This window comes from Myotis yumanensis, unplaced genomic scaffold (genome assembly GCF_028538775.1).
Source record: "Myotis yumanensis isolate MYYU_CA2020_CCGP unplaced genomic scaffold, mMyoYum1.0.hap1 SCAF_1, whole genome shotgun sequence".
Classification (NCBI taxonomy): domain Eukaryota; kingdom Metazoa; phylum Chordata; class Mammalia; order Chiroptera; family Vespertilionidae; genus Myotis; species Myotis yumanensis.
Window position 1 is genome coordinate 221,942,512 of NW_027223752.1, and position 20,580 is coordinate 221,963,091.

The 20,580-nt window shown below is 42.8% G+C and overlaps 1 protein-coding gene across 9 annotated transcripts in view; it reads right to left on the minus strand.

Annotated features, from left to right (window-relative positions):
- The window catches only part of PCDH7 (protocadherin 7), a 433,237-nt gene extending 413,284 nt beyond the window's left edge, over nt 1-19,953 (minus strand). For 8 of the 9 annotated variants that reach the window (XM_070398251.1, XM_070398244.1, XM_070398236.1 and 5 more), the window contains exon 1: nt 15,667-19,953. In XM_070398251.1, coding sequence (XP_070254352.1) covers nt 15,667-18,849 — 3,183 coding nt within the window. In that variant the 5' untranslated portion in view covers nt 18,850-19,953. Of the gene's footprint in view, nt 1-9,034; nt 9,501-15,666 lie in introns of those variants that run through there. The other variant, XM_070398294.1, reaches the window with a different exon arrangement.
- Nucleotides 19,954-20,580: the final 627 nt, after the last annotated feature.

Sequence of the window (20,580 nt, forward strand, 5' to 3'; positions counted from 1 at the left end):
CATATTTGGAGACATCTATAATTGGACAAGTACCTTATAATAAAAACTATTATCAACACATTAAGAAAACACTGTCATAACAAAACACATGGTACACCATTATCGTCATAAAGAGTCAACTGCAGATGGGCCCCAGGTGGCACTCGTCTGCGTTTTAGGTAACTGGAAATGTGTCACATACATAAATACATAACAAGTTTAAGTAAAAAGTAGAATGATAATATACTTTTTTAAAAATCTGTAAAATGATGTAGGTCATATTGTAATGGAAGGTTTAATACTGAGCACCTAATTTAAAGAAAACCATAATAAGTTAAAGAAAATATTTTATAAGGAATTCACTTTGCTTTCTTTCAAATATTGTGAATGTTCAGAAAAAAAACCCCAAGAAAAAAGATTTTTTTTGTAAGAAGCAAACAAAATGTACAGTTAATAAATCTTCTAGATAAATTTTGCTCTCTATAAAAAGGCATTTCCTGCCCCAAATCAAATGTCTATTCATAAAAATTAATGAATTTTTTCCTGTGATTAGTACAAAAACACACAAAAAAGACTATGGGGACACTGAATGAAGTTATTAAAATAAAATAACAGGAAAAGGGAAAAAATATGAAGTGTTCCCAAAGCACAGATGGATAGAAGAAAGAAAGGAAGTGCCTAGGAGTCTAAAATCTACTTTTCCAGCTTTTGATTTGCACTCTAAGATTTAAAATGTTACTATTAACATTTTTTTTCAAGAACTTCACAGGGTTGCCATACCTATTGAGTGAGTTGACATATGTGAGATGTTGACCAGTGTATAGAACATAGAGTGCAATACCAGTTTACTTACTATTATTTGTGTATTATACCACTAAAATTGAACTTCTATGAGGGAAGAGATTTTTGTCTGCTTCTATTATTGCTATTTCTTCAGTACCTTGCACATAATCCAATAACTGGCATACAATAATCACTCATTAAGTATTTGTTCTCTGAAATGTTAACTGTACTACGTATGTGTATGCGCTGTTATGCATGGGTATACATACATATAAATGTTATACATACATACACACATACTAGTTTCTTATTACAGATCAAATAATAAAGAGGCAAGAAGCCTAGCTGGGGCGGCTCTATTCCCAGTATGAGGTGTGCAGGAGGCAGCCGATTGATGATATTCCTCTCTCATTGATGTTTCTCTCTCTCTCTCTCTCTCTCAAAATCAATAAAAAATATTTTTTTAAAAAAGGGGCAAGAAAATTTTGTAACAAAATAAATTCTAATTCTTTTGACCTAATGGTGCATTGGCTTGGAAAACACAGCATTATCATCTTTTGTTCCTAATGCCCTAGAGAAATGCTATCTCTGTATTTAAAATTGATCCTCGTTCACAGTTACATACACTGAAAAGCAGGTTTAGGTGCAATAAAAAAAAAAAAACTTTAAATTTATGCCATAATTATTACCATTTCCCTGAACAAAAGAGCTGATTAACTTGCCATTTTAATACAGGGCGTCAAATGTAAAATTAGCTCAGGAAGCTTACAAAGGTGCTTCTCCGCAAAAGTCTATTCAATTGCTGTGCGCCATCGCCTAGAGATTCTGACCAAAGGACAGAAAGGGAGTTTCTCTTCCCCCCACATTGATGGGTTTACCCTGTATCACACTAACAGGGGATCACTCCATACAGTCCATCCGACTCACATATGGTTCCCAGGCTACTCATTATATTTTATCACATGAATGTTTAATGGTATTAGGAAAATACAAAGGCACAGTGGGGAAAAAGAACCCTCAATGTACCCATGGATTTGGGTCCTGACACAAACTGTATGAAGAGTCACTCTGAGTGTGATGGCTGCCTCCGTTACGTGCTGGGCAGTTTCGGTATGCCATGAGAACTCAGACCCACTGGATCTCTGTCCACCCATGATGCCACTGTGTGTGACAATCCACAGAGACTGGCCCTTGAAAAGAGGGATTACTAAGGCCACCTTATTCCGGTTCCGATTGACTCCCGCCCCACTTAACTCCCCTGCTTTTCATTTGGACTGTAATGCCCAAAATTTACTAGAAATTTAATATTTAATTATTAATAGCATCATTTTCAAAGGCCTTTAACATATTTGTGGAACAATGTTTGACTGTTTTATATAAATATTGACTTTACATTAATTAATATGCCTACATGCACTTATTAATATACCTATTTGGCAAAATTAAAATAACTAAGATGGTACTTAATATCACGAATCCCTGTGAAAGATGAACATTGCAGAAAGCACTCAGTCCATAAAGTTAATATCATAAGCTAAAAAATGAAGCTCAAATTTTATGTGCATATATGCTTGTTATGGATTCATTTCTTTTTTCCCCATAAGTTATAGCAATGGTACCAGTTTTTCATCAGTTCCAACAGTACATTATAGGATTGCCTTTTGGAGCTGATCTGAAAAGGGAGAGGTTCTTTCCTTTCTCCCTCCTGCCCTCCTTCCCTCCCTCCCTCCCTCCTTTCCTTCCTTCCTTCCTTCCTTTTCATACCTACCTGCCGACAAATGTACAGACTGCATGTGATAAATGACAGACTCATGAAGAAATGATCGTCCAGTCCAATGTGTTCTTGTTTGGACCCAGTATGGACTCTTATGGACTGAACTGTGTTTCCTCAAATTCATGTTGAAACTCAGTCTCCAAAGTAAGTGTATTTGGAGTTAGGGCCTTGAGGAGGGTTATTATGGTTATATGATGTCAAAAGAGTAGAGCCCAAATCTGATAGAAGTCATGTCCTTAGAATAAAAGGAAGGGACTCCTGAGTTCTCTCTCTTCCAACTTTCTGGTACCTTAACCTGGGACTTCTAGCCTACAGAACTGTGATAACAAAAGTTCTGTTGTTTAGGCCACTCAATCTATGGTATGTTGCTCTGGCAGTCTTAGCAGACTAGTAAAGACTCTCTTCTAAGCCTGTAGAGAACACAGAAGGTGTTGTAGACTAGAATCAAATGCATACAAAGGCTTAAACATGTAAATATGTACATTAAAACTGATCAGGACTCCTCTGCTAAAAAGTCCCAGATGTGAAGAAAGAAATATGTTGGTGGGGAGTGGGCTGCAGGGAGGCGCAGGCCCCTGTTGAAGGTAGACGGCGTGGGATCCAGGAGAAGTTCTGTTTTGTTTGTCCCCAGTTACATTTGTCACATAAGTGCCTGCCCCCTGGAGATGTTAGGAGTAAGTGATATTACGTGGTAGACCCCTTGGCAGAGAGACTGGCGAAGAAAAAAAGTTCAATAAATAATACCTGTTAGCGTTAGAGGTTGGATATGAGGAGTGAAGGAAAAATTTCCAAGAAATATTGCATGGAAGAAAAAAAAAAGAAGACGACTGTTAAAAAGTGATGAAATTTTTTAAAAAGTGTCAAAGTGAATAATATCAAACTGTTTTCAACCTTTCCTAAACTATTTGCTTCACAGCAATAAGCTACTTATCTTTCTCCACCACCAAGATGTCAATAGGCACTGGAAGAATTTCTGACAATATCCAGTGCCTCTCGGCCTATGTGGGGGCACACACTTGCACCTTGACCTTGACCAGGGACCAGAATACAACAAATAAAATAAAATAAAATAAAATAAAATAAAATAAAATAAAATAAACTTTTAAGCACAGGAAGTAGTGAAAATACTCCAAAAGTGTAAATGCACCTTCGGCAGGGTTTGGAGAAATTCATGGAAAACCAGAGACGTGTTACCTTGCGTTGCAGTATGTTGCTTTACAAAGCTGCCGCTGTTGAATGTGACCCCCCGTAAACCCTGTCATGTAATCAGAGCAGGAGTTCTGTAAAATGACAGAGGACAAGTTCCGGGGGCTTCAGGACTTGAACTGACTGGCTACCCAAGGTCACGCCGGCCAGCGAGTGACAGAGCCGGGCAAGAAGGCAGATTTCCAGGTTGTCTTCTCCAGCTTCAGTTTTCTATTTTGCCAGAGGCTTTCGAGGGGAGGACCAATAAGCAGAAGCTAGGAATTTCGGGTGCTCTAAATGTGGAATTTTTTAAAAATATATTTTATTAATTTTTACAGAGAGGAAGGGAGAGGAATAGAGTTAGAAACATCATTGAGAGAGAAACATGGATCAGCTGCCTCCTGCACGCCCCCTATTGGGGATGTGCCCGCAACCAAGGTACATGCCCTTGACTGGAATCGAACCTGGGACCCTTCAGTCCACAGGCCAACGCTCTATCCACTGAGCCAAACCGGTTAGGGCTCAATGTGGAATTTTTATAGCCTGGCCCACCCACTGCAACTAGAATTGGGAAAGGGGAAGTGTTGACAATTCAGGTTTCTGGGCTATAGAACAGACCTTCTAGAACTCAATTTTCGAGACTTGAATTAAGTTAGGATCATATACAAGGACTTGGCAATCATGTGAGAACTATTTTGATGATGGTGGTCTAATAATAATAGTAGGGAAAGGTGAGTCTATTGGCAAGCAGTGGCTGCATTTTTTCCCTCTTTGTTTGTTTTTTTTGTTTGTTTTTCTTACTTCCAAAGCACAAGGGTGAGAAGATGAATGGAGATAGAGCAGTTGGGCCTGATATCTAAACTGAAAGCAAACAAACTGAACAAAACACCTGGCTGACCTGGGAGGAAGTGGACGGTTACCACTTTTTGACACCGATCTTGCAATCCTATTAAGCCATGACATTTAGTGGCACCCTTAGGCTCAGCAGGGCCAGCGCCAAAATTCAAGGCCACAAGCATTTGCCTTTGTCAGGCCTGAATACCCTGATATAATCTCACCTTACCTTCAGCAGAGTTCTGTCTTCTGAACTAGGGAAGGCTGCACTCCCTCCTCAAGGCCCTACTGAGAATCACCATTTAAGAACTACCGACCTTTGTGAGGTGCTGGCCTAGTTATCTGCTTAATGCAATTTACACCAGGGTGTGCCAGAGACTGAACAAGGCTCTTTGAGGCGTCATTTGCAATTCAAAAGAGGTGTTTTTTGGAATGCTGGGCAACTAAGGAGTGCTTTTGAGTTGGGAAGCCTTTCTTAGCTCCTACCTCACTGCCTACCACTTCCAGTGAGGGCACATTCCCTCTTGCAGACCCTCTGTCCTTAGTTAAGCCAAGTACACGTTTCATCTTTAGAAGTGACTGCTCGCCATGCGCAGCCTTAATGAAATGGAACCTTACCCTTCATCAGCGAGCATGGGTTGGCACACCGAATAAATAAATTCCTGCAAGAATATACACACTGACGAGTAGAGAGACTTATGCTGGCATTCGGGCACATACACAGGGGTGGGGCAAAAGCAGGTTTACAGTTGTAAATTTGCAAAACAGAGTTTATTCTTGTACTATTATTTATTAGTTAGTGCATTTTTCATACAAATAGCTGTAAACCTACTTGTGCCCAACCCTGTATGCTTTCCACAGGTAAGGATCTCTAGAACAACACTGAAAACCCATGTGTGCGTGCTTCCTCTTCATACCCACTCAGAAGTCCACTGCATGGCCAGTGCCTCCCTTACTTACCTTAAATATTTGCTTTAGTTTACTAGTTTTATCCTTTTTTTTAAGGGTATGGTGTTTAGAACAACACCAAGAAGGAAGGAGAGAAAATCAGAGAATTGTTCATTTACTGTTGAAGCAAGAGTCATACCCCATGCAGAGAAGGCAGGGACTCCAGCCAGCATAGCAGGCAGCCTTTTATCACAAAGACATGCACCCAGCAGGGAAAGAAAACAGCAGTTAGTGGGCTCTTGGAGTCTGACAGGAAAGTGGCCACACCATGGTCCAGGGATCCAATGTGGATGGATCTGCAGGCTACCTAGCCCCAAGCCCAAACTCTTTGTTCATTTGCTCAACAAATATTCATGAGTGTCTCCTGTCTGCTGGGCACTCTCGTAGGCCCTGGGACATACCATGATGGGCAACAGACTTGGGGTGGCCCCTCTAAGTTTCATGTATCCCTTGCCTTGTGTGTATTATTTTTGCACTGTCCTATCTCTGAAGGCAAAGACCTTATTCTAGTCATTGTTTTAATTACATCCTAAACCTTGCAGTGTATCTTAAAGACACAACTAATCAATCCATTCTCTGTAAAGTGATTGGCTAAAAACAATCACACATATTTTTTTAAAAGTATTTTTGCAAAGTTACAGATAAAAGATTATTCCAGGAGAGATATTTTAAATTTCGGCATGACTTCCTAAGGACTTAGGTGCTTTTTTAGAGAGAGCTTCAAAAATGAAGTTAGGTTAAAGTGAATTACCTTTAATTCTTCAGGGGTTTTTTAATCACCTATGAGATTGTTGTTTATAAATCAGATTAATTAGATCTTCAAATGACACCCACAGCACTTTCTTTTCTGGTAGTGTGAAGTGCTATTTATGATGCGAGAATGTCTGAAAAACGAGCTGGTCTAGACAAGTCTTTTGGGGGAGATTTTACCCAGATAATTCTGAAAATAGTCCATCTTCAAAAGCACAAATTTTGAAGATGTTTTCAGTACTCGAGTTCTGATGGGACATTTTTTCATAGACGTTATAAAGTTCTTAAGCAACTCCACCAGAGTTATGAAAAAGCTGTTCATTAATTCAGTTTCCTCACCTCAGAAAAAAAGAAATAGGGTGGGTTTTTTTCCTCACAAGATTGATCTGAGGAGCAAATCAACATTCATTAAATTCTCTCAAACTTACGAAGCATGATGCAAATATAATCTGTCATTTTTCTGCTCCGTAATCTTCTTTATATGATGATATTAATTCCATAAGGACTTTTAGTATTCTTTGCATACTAAGTATGAGTGAGAATGTCAGCTGTGCTAAAAGAAATAGATGTTATCTAAACCAGCCTGTAACATTCTTATCTTCCTCTAAATGAATTAATGTCTTGTTGTTTAAAATAAAATGTCCAAAAGCTAAAATATGTAGGGTGATGGGTGGTGTGTTCTGAGTCTATCTCCATCTGACCTCAGGCACCTCCCTAAGTGGTAATAAATTCCAACATTCCCAGAAAGACAGTCCAGGAGACAAGGGGGTGGGGGAGAGGGTAAGTCTGTGCAGAGGCAGGACCAATGGTGAGTGACATATTCAAAGATTTTTTAAAAAAAAAACAGAGGAATGATAACAAACTTCTCAAAAACTTTTTGCTGTTGATAAATGCTACTGTAACAGTATGCTGTTGATCATTTTAATTCAGCTTAATATTAGACTGAAATCCTTGGGAATGTTAGTAATTGTTTGTTTTGATTTCTGATGTTTTTCTAATGTAATGGTAAATCACCATCATGTTCCATCCCAAACAATCTAGAATGGTAGTTCTCAACCCTTGCAACTATTACCACAATAAGACCTCTTTTTTTTTTTTTTTTTTTTGCATAGCAACCGAGAACAGGAAAACACACATGCACACAACACAACTGAAGCATAGATTGCACAAGACAACATTTACTCTGATGAGTGACATACTCGGAATTTTTCTGCTTTATTTCATGTCACTCGAATAGCGGTAGACTCACAAATTGACTCATGCCCCATTAGTATGTTACTGGAGTTTGCAAACTGCTGCCTTAGAATGTTCTTTGTGAAGGTATTTCTAAATATTGCCTCTCTGCAGTTGCACATCAGATTATGCCCAAATCCTGGACTTTGTTGTCCATAAGTTGTTTTTGAATTAATGTGATTTGTTACAGGATTCAAAGTTTAAGGACATCTAAGGAAGCTTACTACTTAAGATGAGGAAACGTGACATTTCCAAGAAGCAGAAAGTGGTAAGGATTCTTTTCACCACCTTCTTACCTGGTACACTTGTCCCTGTGCTCAAAATAAAGAGCTGAGGATAACTGGGTTTTGTTCAGGAACTGTGCTATAGTCTCAATGACATTACTGAAATTTTCCTTTAAAAAAATTAAATCAACAGCTAATAAGAGTAAAAAGACTGAAATATATACCATACATGAGAGAGTTATATGGGCTAGAGTGCATTTCCTAGGACTCCACACTTTAATATTGTTCCAGTATTTTTTATTTTGCTTAAAGGGCTTTGGTATTGACTATGATTGACAAAAAAAGAAAAAGAAAATCTCAAAAACCTCGTCTTTTTTTTTTCTTCTTTTATAAAAAATAGTTTTATTGATTTCAGCGAGGAAGGGAAAGGGAGAGATAGATACATCAATGATGAGAGAGAATCATTGATCGGCTGCCTTCTACAAGCCCACACTAAGAATCGAGCAGCAACCCGGTCATGTGCCCTGACCGGGAGTGAAATTAGTGACCTCCTAGTTCAACCACTGAGCAACACGGGCTGGGCTACCTGGCATTCTTAATCAGTATTTTAAAACTTGGGGGAAACTTTAAAAGGGCAGATGATGTGGTAGATGTATTATAAAACTGTCAAACATACAATATGAAACACTTATTTTATGGCACATAAACATGTCTAACATAACAGAGACATAAATATACAAACATACAGGGACCAGCCAGAGGACTCCCTGACTTACCTAGAAAGTCACTTATACAACTAAAATCCGACCACTGGCTCTCTCAACAGTATGTAATATACTGTAACATGCTGAATTCTCAGAAGCTGCTGGAATTTATGTTATCTGACATCAAATAGAAACAGCTTTCAGACAAATGCAGTTCACAAAAACAGGAAGCCACGCATATTCCTTCTGAATGTGACCACGGAGACTTCAATAAATCCAACTGGAAGGTCCTAAATTTTCTTAAGGACTTTAACCAAAAAACACCTTGGACATTCTATAGATACTCTGGTCAGTATTTCAGGATTAAGGAAAAGCAGTGCCCGTGGTAAATACAAAACTGACCTCTGCAATCTGACATACAGCCAATACTTTGCATAAATATTGCTGGAGGCCCTGGAATACATGTGTAGGAGTGTGCACACGCACGCACACATACACACACACACACACACAGTGGTATTTCAAAATGCACACACAGAATGAGAGAGACCCTATCTTTGACTCTAAGAGAATTATCTCACTAGCCTGGAAAAGGCGGTGATCGTATAACACTTGAAAAATATGGATCAATTTAGGATTTTATTGATAGTCGGTACTTAATGTATTAGACAAAGACTTAATAGACTTAAATTTCCCTTGGTTCGCACAACGCCAGAGTCTTAAAATTATGGTTGAAATATGCTGTTGGATTTTTTAAAAGACTTCACAATTAAGTCCTGCTAACCACTTCTTTGAGAATGGAATTCCTGGAGATTTAGAGACATCCATTAGTGGCACATTTCTTTATTAATACTGTTTCTTTTATGTTTATTTATTTTAATACTATTTTCCTTAAATTAAAAAAAAATAAACTTGAAAATCAAATGCACAACAAGTGGAACGAGCAGTGATTGGCTGATATCCCACGGCCAAGGGCAGGCTCCAGCAGGTTTCGGAGTAGCAAGGTCATCAGAGTATGGTGCATAAAGGAGCATCATATTAGAGTGGAATTCAGCCAAACACAGTAATGTATGGAGGTGGACGCATCTGAAAAAAGGAAAACAAAGATTTATGCAGGTACAAAAAAAAAAAGCTGTGATGAAGAAATTTCCCCCAGCGTCTTATGCCCAATCGGAATGCTGTGGCAGAGGTTTGAATCAAAGCAGAGAATTTTTATTCGCAAAGTATGTTTTTGTAAATCATAAATATGCTTAGGGGGGAAAAGTTAACTTGTCAGATGAATCCTACTTGGAAACTTTAACAGGTTTTTTTGTTTGTTTGTACACAGCATTAGAGTTCAATACAAACATCACTAAATTCCTTGAAAATAAAGCTTTATTCCGCCTTTAAAACATTAATTCACCAGAAGTGATAATTAAGATTAGTTTTAGTGGTTTCAGCTCAATTCTTCTTAAAATGTGATTTCTCCCACAACACTAATGCTAAATAAAGCACTGTGTAATGTTCTGAAACAGAGTTCCTGCTTTAGAAAAAGATTCTAAAGGCTTTTAAAATAAATAAGAAACGCAAAGCTGACTCAAGACATATATAAAAAGATCTTACTATTTCTCTACACTCGTAGCAAATGAATGGATGGGGAGCCTTGCTATAGTCTAGAAGTTGGTTATATACAGCTTACACATAAAGCTCTAAACAATTATTATAACAAGTTTCCTATGTAACCTCCATCACCACCCTCTCCCAGTGGGGGGCGGAAAAATTATGTTAAAATGTCTAATAGCATTGGTGGCTACGGCAAAGCAATGGTTCTGTCACATTATACTTAGTTTTCAAAACAGTTTAGCTGTCATTTTGAAAATAATAAATTTAGTCATTTATAGTCATTAATATGTAAATTTAGACTCTAATACACTAGATTTGTTAACTGTTTAACAAGGAAACAATCCAACTGAAAAATAACAAATGTCACATTCATCTAAAAATTTGCTAGAAAACAAATTTAGAGGAAAAATTAGCTCACAATTGTACACGATGGGGCAAAAGTAGGTCTACCATTGTTCGTACAAAAAAAAATAACACAATAATTAATAAATAAGAGTACAAGAATAAACTGTTTTGTGAACTCACAACTGTAAACCTACTTTTGCCCCATCCTTGCGTTAAAGGTGCTACTAAGATAGAACGCAGGAGCCAAGTCGGCAAAATGTACAGGAGCACAGAAGCCAAAAGGAATCATCGGTATTGATGGAAAAGGTCAAAGAGGATCCCAAACAGAATGCATGCAACGTTTCATACGTAATGTATAGAAAGCTCTTATCAACGTCCTTTACAAAGATGTTTTATTGAGGATGTACTAAATGCTAGCTAGCTAGGTACTTACATCTATTGTTACTGTTCTGCTAAGATTAAAAATTCTGTCAATTAACTTGTTGACTATATGTTCCTTTAATGTATGTCAGCAATGCCATCTTTCATAAAGGCTAAAGAAATACTAACTTCTTTGTAAAAATCTATAAAACTTGAATTACAATTTGCCTGATAAATTTATAAAAAAAAGCTAGAACCTACAGCAGAATGATATTCTATTTTGAAAATGTCAGGCTACATACTAAATATATGGAGTTACACATAGATACATAAATCTCAACGGGTTTCTGACCCTATTGAAATATATACAAAGAAAGTTACAAAAACTCAATTTTTTTTCCCCCTAGAGGTGGTATGAGAATAGAAAAGAACACTGGACTCTGTATTCTATGACTTGGACTCTAGTCCACATTGTATCCTGATTGTCTTGTGATTATAAAGTTAAATCAAGTTACTTTTCCATGCTCGGCCTCAGTCTCCTCTTCCATGAAATGAAGGGACAGGTTTAGTTGATGTTTTTAAATTTTGAAATGTGTTGATGACCAGTGATTTTAGATACAGACATTAAGTGGTTGATTATATTTTATTTCAGTTTTGTGTGTGTTTAAAATTTAAATATTTTCCACATATCAATGTATGAATACCACAATGAAATAAAAGTCAAATGGTGCCATAATTGGTTTATATGAATACATCTGTATGTGTTTGTGTGGGGAAAGGTGGAGAGACAGAGAGACAGAGAGATTTTGATATATACCGTGTGCACACCTTTACATGTATGAAATATGTAATTTCTCAAAGACAGAGAGAGAACAAGAAAGAATGATTTGGCTAAGATTTCCCAGGTGATAATGTACTTAAAAATCTTTCAATTGACTTTGTGGTTTTATGTCTAAGTCATTAATTGACTTAATATAAGTTTGGAATAGGGTTCAAGTTGTCATACTTAGACTTCCATAAAAATGTGCATGTTCATTGCAGATCAAATCAGTGATGACCCTTTCCTTGTTTCATCCAGAGATCCTTAGTAGATACCTCCTGACTAAAGACAGCCCCGCCTTCATCAGTTATTAGCTTCCTATCTATGACATCAAGCCAAAGGTAACAGAAATCTCAGCGTATGTAGGGAGCTGCATCATGCCTGTTGAAAGATGTCCTTGGTTATAGATAGGAGAACCACATTGTAGAAAGTATGCTTATGAATTAAAACTGGAAGCTGTCGTTAGCATCACTCTGCAGATGCATGTCCACTATAGCATAGGGTAAGACATACATACACAAGTTGATACTTAGTTTTCTCAGTGTTTAGAACTCTCTTAGATAACGGCAAGTCACTTCACCCATTTGTTTCCAAAACCTTAGTAATTTTAAAAAATAATTTCTGCCATATTTTTTACTAAGTGTATGATGAATCGTGAGCACAATTTGATCAATTAAAGAGAACATTATTCAGACTACATTCAGCAGTTCCTTGCGCAAGGAAAACTGTCATTGGAGTTCATATAAATTTTTCTTTGAGTATTTCAGGATCAGCTACAATGGATTTTTAAATTAATGTTTACTGAAGCTGTGTCCTCTATACTCTTGCCAAAAAATAAAGCACCTAACTTTCCATTTACTAAATACCATAACATTTTTACTTGCCAGTGCATTATCTAACTAACAGCATGGACAAGATGAGCTCAGTAGGACTTACACGTAATAAGCAAGGTGATAACTATACTTTCATATCTGTCTACTAATATTTCGGAATTATGTTAATTTCTAAAGAAAGCTGAAAAAATACTTAACACGGTGAAACACTGGAGATTTAAAAATGAAATGCTTCTGCCTTTACTTTGCAATTTAAAAACACAGCTGTATTTCCAGGGCATAAAACTTTAATACCACCAAGACCAAGTTTATCAAGCAAAGGAAGAATGAAATGGAAAGGTGGACACTTAAGATCAATAACGTGGTCAGTGGTCCACATTTTGCTCAACTAGACACACTATTATAGACCAAGGGCTACAACTGCAAGGGTCTAACCTTGGAAAACCTGAGGTTACATCATCGGTTTTCCTAATGTGTGAATTTTTGAAATAATTCCAGTAACTCTGCAACACACATCTCCTAGCTTCTGCCCAAGAGGAACTATAGAAGCTTCCTTTGAATCTCTCTAGAGTTGGGAAAACAAACCAAAAGTGGACAGAGGGGGCATTATTTACAATCTGTTGTTTCTACTAAACTGTTTAATTCATTATGATATAACCAATAAGCAGACTTAGGAGCATCACTTCAAAATGTGTAATTCCCCTGAAGATAAGAACACTGTAACAGACAACACTTTCACAATATCAAGTAAAGAGCTATGATAAAGCAACTTAGGAAAATTATAAATAAAATGAAGGCTTTATGTCAGATGAAATCTCAGATCTTTAATAATCTTTGCCATAAGGAATTAAAAGACTGGAAGCCTCTAGATTCAGTATCCAACGGGGAAATTAGAATAAAATTTTAAAAAAGAACACAGGGTTTTCTTATATGTCAGGTTTAATCAAAGAAAATACCTGTGGGCACTGTGTAAAAACCAAAGATAATATCCCTTTTAAAATAAAGAGATACAAACAAAAATCAGAACAACAAAAAAGATCCTGTTGATTATGTACAGAGGTCTAAATAGAATGCAACTTTGTAAATGGATCCCTGTCCCCTGGCAGCAATATTGAGATGAAGTGTATCAATTACTATTACTAATTACATTAAGGGGAAGGTATTCCATTCTCCTTCATTTCATTTTAGATCAGCTATTTATTGTGGTTAAAACTTTATACATCTGTTGAATGCTGAATTGCACACAAGTTTTGTGAAGTCACTCTCTGCAAACTGCATGGTTTATTCCAAAGGCTTTGGAGGGAATGTGAACTTCTTTGCTCAGCTAATAGACTAACACCATTCATTAGTTTATTTATAAGCATATCACTTTGCCTTTTAAACAGGATGCCACAACAGTCTTGATATTGGCTGTTTTAAATATTCAAGAATATAGAGTTAACCCCATTTGATGAGCCAAACAAAGCTTAAGTGACAGCACAGAATGTATGAGGTGGTTACATTAAAAAAAAAAAAAATCTATAAATCTGCCAGGGATATGTCAACTCAAAAGTTTAAGATTCCACCATTTAGAATGCAAATGCCATTCAGCCACAAGACAAAAAGACCTATTAGGATGACAGCTGAATAGTAAATATTCTGCACAAAGATCTCTTCACAGGCTTTTGCATGACAAAGTACCATTTCCTAGGGAAATTTTTACAGATCTCAATTTATTTGTGTTTATATTGTAAGCAGTTTTACAAAAGTATTATTCTTTTAACTGTTATTGTCCTTGTTTGTTTGTTTTTTAAACCTGATAAAAGCACCAAAAACAAAACAAAAATCTGCTTCTAACTCCAGGTAAAGCAAGGACACAACAGATATAAACTTTCCACTTGTCAAATTTCACTTTAAAAGAAGTCAATAACTCAGGCTCACGTGCATCAAAAGACCTTTTTTTCAAAAGCCTACATGTAGTTCAATGTAGATCAAATTTGAGTTTTCTTGGATTGCTTGGATTATTGGATATAAAAGAATATCAACTCTGATTCTCCTTATCTAAATAGCTACATTTTATGGGGCTATAAAATAACTTTTTCCTTTGCCTTAATTCTTCTCAGGTCACACATTCCACATGCAAAGCATATCTAAAAAAACCCTATTATTTGATAGTCTCTGACAGTCATAAATGTGTTTCTTGAGATGCGTCCTGAAGTTAAGAAATATGGGATTTGTTAGATTTATTATCTACTAACAGCAGGTAGTAACAGTAACTAATGTTACTGTTCTCCTCTATGTACAGGCCACAGCATTAGACACAGCAGTTTCCAAAAGGTTTTATTTGCTGTGTGCCAAACTTTAGTGGGTGAAAGAAGTAAACTTTGTATTACATATATCACACAAGCAAAACTTTCAAAAATAAACTTTATGTTTTATAAAGTTAACCTCAACATGACCTATTTTTACTGTTTCTACATTTCACTGAGAAAGAACTGTACCAAATATCCCACATAACCTTTATAGTCTCAGTGTCAGCACAATGCATACCAAACTATGCTTCCACAGTGCACCAAACATGAACACTTTTGTTGCTTGGCTTGAACAAGTGGTCCATAAAATGTACTTTTGCTTATAAACTTTTAATGTCAAAACATGAAGAATGCGAATGCTGACTGTATAACCTCATACCAGTCTTAACTGTAATAGATATCAAAGTATGAAAAATGTGGTTTTGCATGACATTTGCATATCACTAAATATTTTTAAACCAGCATTTTTGTCAGTGTAGTCAATACTTCTGAATCTCAGACTTGGTACAACATTTGCATGACTCAGCATCTTCTTATCTGTAAAATTTTGCATAATGGGTAACGCAGCTAAAACTTTTATAGAGTGTCCAAGTTGCATAGACACCAGTAGTAACTTTAGAAAATATCTCTGGATGCAATTTTCCACTTAGTAGCCACAAAAGGAAATAGTTCCAGGTTACAGATAACCATCCAAACAATATACACATATTTATTCTGGAAACACCAAATGTAGGATGAATTGGTGCTGCCAGGTACAAAGAGAGGTACAAAATACTCCCTACTTTGAATATTTTCTCTAGTAACTTGCAAAATACAGTGGTGTACCTTGCATAGGTGACCTCTACCAAATGAATGGTGTATGAGTTAACATTAAATTCCTACTTTGTTAGAATTTTAAATGACAACTTTAAAAAAAAAAGACCAAACTCTGCAGAAGATGCCCTGTCTCAGAATTCTTAGCCTTCTCTGGGACATTTAAATATATGTGGGATGCATCTTACCTGTTTGCTGTACTTGTTATTGGTTTGACAGCTGTATTCAGAGCAGTGATCTGATCCAATTGAAATGTTGTCTCCTGCTCCCACAAATGTGTTGGCTGGTGGTAGATCTTGTACGGCCTGGTGTTTTTTCCCTGCAGTTGGTGACTGGGGGTGAAGCTGGACAGTAGGCAATGGGGAACTAGATTTGTAATGCCTGGCCAGGTCAGGACTGCCAGGCCCACCATTGACGGATCGGTACCGGCCCATGCTGGGGCTGTCTGACAGCTTCTCGTTGACACTGTCGTACCTCTGTCCATTTGGTTTAGAAGCTTCCACAGTGACAATGCTGCTGTAGAGAGGCTGCTTGGATTTTTTGTTTTTCTTGTCCTTTTTAGGCTTTTTAGATTTGTCATGCTGTTGGGGTGTAAAAAAGTCTTCATGATCTTTTTTGCCAGCCTCATAGCCATTCTTATTCTTGGACCGGCAGTATCTTGCCATCACTACAATTAAGATGATGAGGATCACTGTCATAATTCCAGCAACCACCCCAATGACAATGCTGAGTCTCTGCTTGCTAATTTCATAGCTTGGGTCACCGGCTATGTCCTGGGTGAGTGGGGTGTGCAAACTCCTGGCTATCTGGGAGTCTATCACAGTCGCGTTAGAGACACTTTCATTGACAAACACATGCACCAGGGCTGTGGTGGATTGGGAAGGCTGCCCACTGTCATTCACTTGCACCACCAGCCTGTGCAAGCCATAATGCTTTTGGGTGAGTTTCCCCACTAAGGAAACCACACCACTGGTGGAATCAATCTCAAAGAGCTTGAAGGGATTCCCTCCCACAATGCTGTAGTTCAGGTCTGCATTGATGCCATCATCACTGTCTGTGGCCAACACCGTGGCTACCACTGTCCTGACATTACTCGAAGGCGGCAGCAGAGTGTAGGACAGGTTTCTGGGCAGGGTCACCGTGGGGGCATTGTCATTCTCATCCATAACAAAGAGAGAGACGGTGGCCGTGGCTGATCTGGGAGGATCGCCCCCGTCCACAGCCTTGACTCGGAATGTGTAGGTGGTCTGATGCTCCCGGTCGAAAGACACGGTGGAGTAGATGGTCCCCGTGTCGTTCTCAATGGAAAAAATGTTGCTGTTCTCCTCTATGTAGAGGCTCATCTCGGCGTTGCGCCCCTTGTCAGCATCCATCACCGTGACCATCCCCACGGGGCTGTTGGGCTGCAAGTTCTCCTTCACGTAGAAGGTAAAGACGTCCTGCATGAACTTGGGGTCGTTGTCGTTCTTGTCGGCCACCTGCACGATCACCGTGGTGCTGCCCTGCAGCACCGGGACGCCCTTGTCTCTGGCGTTCACTTTAAACTCGTACCTGTCCGTCTGCTCGCGGTCCAGCACGGTGTTGACCAGGATGTCCCCGGAGTCGGGATCGATGGCGAACACCCCCATCACCGACGAGTCCAGCGAGTACGCGATCTCCGCGTTCTTCCCGCTGTCGGCGTCGGTGGCCAGCACGGTGGCCACCCTCGCCCCGGGGATGTTGTTCTCGGGGAAGTAGACCTCCACCACCGACTGGTCGAACACGGGCGGGTTGTCGTTGGTGTCTCCCACCTTGACCACCAGCGAGTTGTTGCTGGAGAGGCTGGGGCTGCCCGAGTCCACCGCCACGATGACCACGTTGAACTCCCGGGTGGCCTCGTAGTCCAGGGGGGCCGAGGTGTGCAGGAAGTACTTCTTCTTGTTCTGGTCGCCCTCCGTGTCGCTGGCCGGCTTGAGCTGGAAGGGCACGTCCCCCACCACCGTGCAGGTGACCACCCCGTTCTCCCCTTGGTCCCGGTCGGACACCTGCACCAGGGCGATGGGGGTGTCCACCAGCACGTCCTCGGCCACGTTGGCCACCCCGTCCTTGAGCGGGATGCGCCCGATCTTCCGGATCTCAATGGACGGCACGTTGTCGTTCTCGTCCTTGATGAGGAGGACCACGGTGGCCTTGTCGGTCTTGGGGGGCTGCCCGCGGTCGCGGGCCATGACGGTGAAGCGCAGCTGGTTCACCTCCTCGCGGTCGATGCGGTGCAGGACGCTGAGCCAGCCCGACGTCTCGTCCAGGCGCAGCAGCCGTCGCACCGACTCGGTGGCCGCGCCGAACACGTACTCGATCTGCCCGTTGACCCCCACGTCCAGGTCGGCGGCGCGCAGCTGCAGGATGGGGGTCCCCGGGGCGCTGTTCTCCGCCAGGTCGGCCTCGTACACGCTCTTCTCGAAGCGGGGGCTGTTGTCGTTCACGTCGGTGATGAGCACCCGCAGGATGGCCTGGGAGGAGCGGGGCGGGTCGCCGCCGTCGCGCACCCGCAGGGTCAGCTCGTAGGAGTCGCGCTGCTCGCGGTCCAGCGCCCCCTTGACGATCAGCTGCGGCTGCTTCTCGCCATCCGGGGTGTCGGCCACCTGCAGCTCGAACACGCTGCTGCGGCCGCCGGGGTTGGCCCCGCCGCCGCCGCCGCCGCCGCTCTCCGGTGCGTCCAGACGCCGCTTGGAGCCGCCGCCGCCGCCGCCGCTCGCGCCGCTCCCGCCGCCCCCGGGGTAGGGGGCGCTGTCGGCAGCCCCGGCGCGCCGACCCTCTCCGCCGCCGCCTCCCCCGGGCTCCTGGAGCAGCTCGTAGCGCTCGATGCCGTTGCGACCGAAGTCGCGGTCGGTGGCGGTGGGCAGCAGGTACAGGGTGCCCACCGGCCGGTTCTCCTCCACCGTGAGGGTGAGCACGGGCGACGGGAAGGTGGGCGTGTTGTCGTTGATGTCCAGCACGATGACGCGACCCTCGAACAGGTCCACCCAGCTCTGCGAGGGCCCGATCACCGACACCTCGAAGTCCAGGAAGCACTCGTTCTCGTCGAAGATCATCTGACACTGGGGCAGCTTCTCGCGGTCAATGCGCCGCTCGCTCGTGCTCAGCTCGCCCGTCAGGTTGTCGATCTTCAGGTACTCGGAGCCCGACTCCAGGCTGAAAGTCACCTCGCCCGAGCCCGTCACGATGCCCAGGTCCGAGGCCACGTTGCCGATGCGGACGTCTGCGGGGCCCTCCTCGGCCAGCCGGTACCGGAGGAGTTGCTTGGCGGCCGCCAGGCTGAGCGAGAGCGGCAAGAGGAGGCAGCAGCCCAGGCACCAGGCGCGCGCCCATCCCGTGGTCCGCATCCTCAGCATCTTCTCGTGCTGCTGCTGCTACTGCTCCTTCTGATCACAGCCCCCTCGGCGCCCCCCCTCCTCCGGGGCCGGTCGCCAGCCCTCCTCCCAGCCCTCTCCCCTCTCCGGGAGAGGAAGAAGCGAGTGGGAGAGAAGGGAGGGGGCCGGAGCAGCGTGTAGAGTCGGCCAGGGGGAAACCAGCGACAGATCCTCCTTCTTCTTTCTTTTTTTTTTTATCCTCCAGCTTCTTCCGAAAGTTATTGTTTCATAATTCATGCAATGGGTGCTAATCGCCCGCTCGCTGGCCGCCGTGCAGTCGCAGTACTCACAGTTCACGGGACACTGCGCGCCGCGGGCTCGGCGCCCCCTCCCCCGGAGTCATCCCTGCCGCAGGCGGAGGATCCCGGGCTTCCGTCCTGGCTCGGTCGGATGGGGCCGGTGTCGCTCGGGCAGGCGGGCGGCGGAGCCGGGAAGCGGCGGGGAGCGAGGCTGCAGCCTTCCCCGCCTGCCAGCCCTCCTCGTCTCGGCGGCTCCTCGAGTTGAGTCCAATTCACGTTCCAGTCACTCACTCCAGACCCAGCCTCTACTCCGGCAAACCGGAGTCGCTTCCAGAACCAGGCGCTGGGGTCAGCAAGAAGCCAGTCTCAACTCCGACTCCGTTCCGGCAGCGGGGAAGCCAGTCCCCAGACAGAGAAGGAAAAATACCCGGCAGGTCGCTCCGGGCACCGAGCCGCGTAGACTACGCGCGTTACGGAGCGGTCCGCGTCCGGGCGCCCCCCGCGCGCCGAAGAGCAGCCCGAGCCATCTTCCGAGATGCCCGGAGAGTCCGTCTCTTCTCACCCCGGAAAGCTGTTTTTCTCTCTTTTTTTCTTAACTACTCTGCGCAAGGTCATTAGTCACCCAGCCGCCGCCTGCAACCGCAGCAGCAGTTCGCCCGCGGGGGCGAGGGCTGAGCCGAACGCACCGCGCGGGGCACAAGTTTGGGTTCGCAGCCGCAGAGTCCGCGTCTTCCCTCACCTGCCTGCGGCCCGCATGTCGGAGCACTGGGATCTGCAGCGCTGTGCGCGATTCAGGGAGGAGATTGCAGCCTCTCTCCTCTCCCTCTCTCTCTCCCCGCGCTCTCGATCCCTCCCCTCCCTTCCTCCCTCCCTCTCCTCACTCCTCCTCCTCCCTCCTCTCCTTTCCCCTTTCCCCTTCTCCCACTCTCTCTCCTGCGCTATCCGTTTCCTTGAGCCAGTCCCAATGCAGGCAACTCCAGCTGAACTTGATCCCTTTTGCAGTTCAAAGGTGAGCCAGCCGGGCTCTGTGTGCCGGCGACGCTGGCCGGGCGACAGCCTCTGGCCGGACTCCCTCCACGGCAATTAACAAAGATGCCCAATTCTGTCCGGATTTCCGAAGAAAAGCCAAAGGCACCGGGGAGGGGTGGGAGGGGGAGGGGGAGGGGGAGTCGAAGGCAGCTGCCAAGTAGCTTGGGGGAAGAAAAAAAAAAAGCACCGCACACACACACAAAAAACAGTTTGCCAAGGGGAGAAAAAGTGCCAGTCGGCTGTTGCCTCGGAAGTGCCCTGGCACGGAGGGTGAATTCCGCAGTTGTTTCGTCCCCTTTTGCGTCTGCGAGAGTCCAACCCGGGTTCTCCCGCCGCCTCTGGAGCGGCCCCGGCTCTCAGACCCTGAATGGCAAGTGGGAAGCTCCCGCTCACTAGCCGCCAACCGGAAACCCGCAAGTTTGCCCAAAGTGGTGGTGGCTGCTGG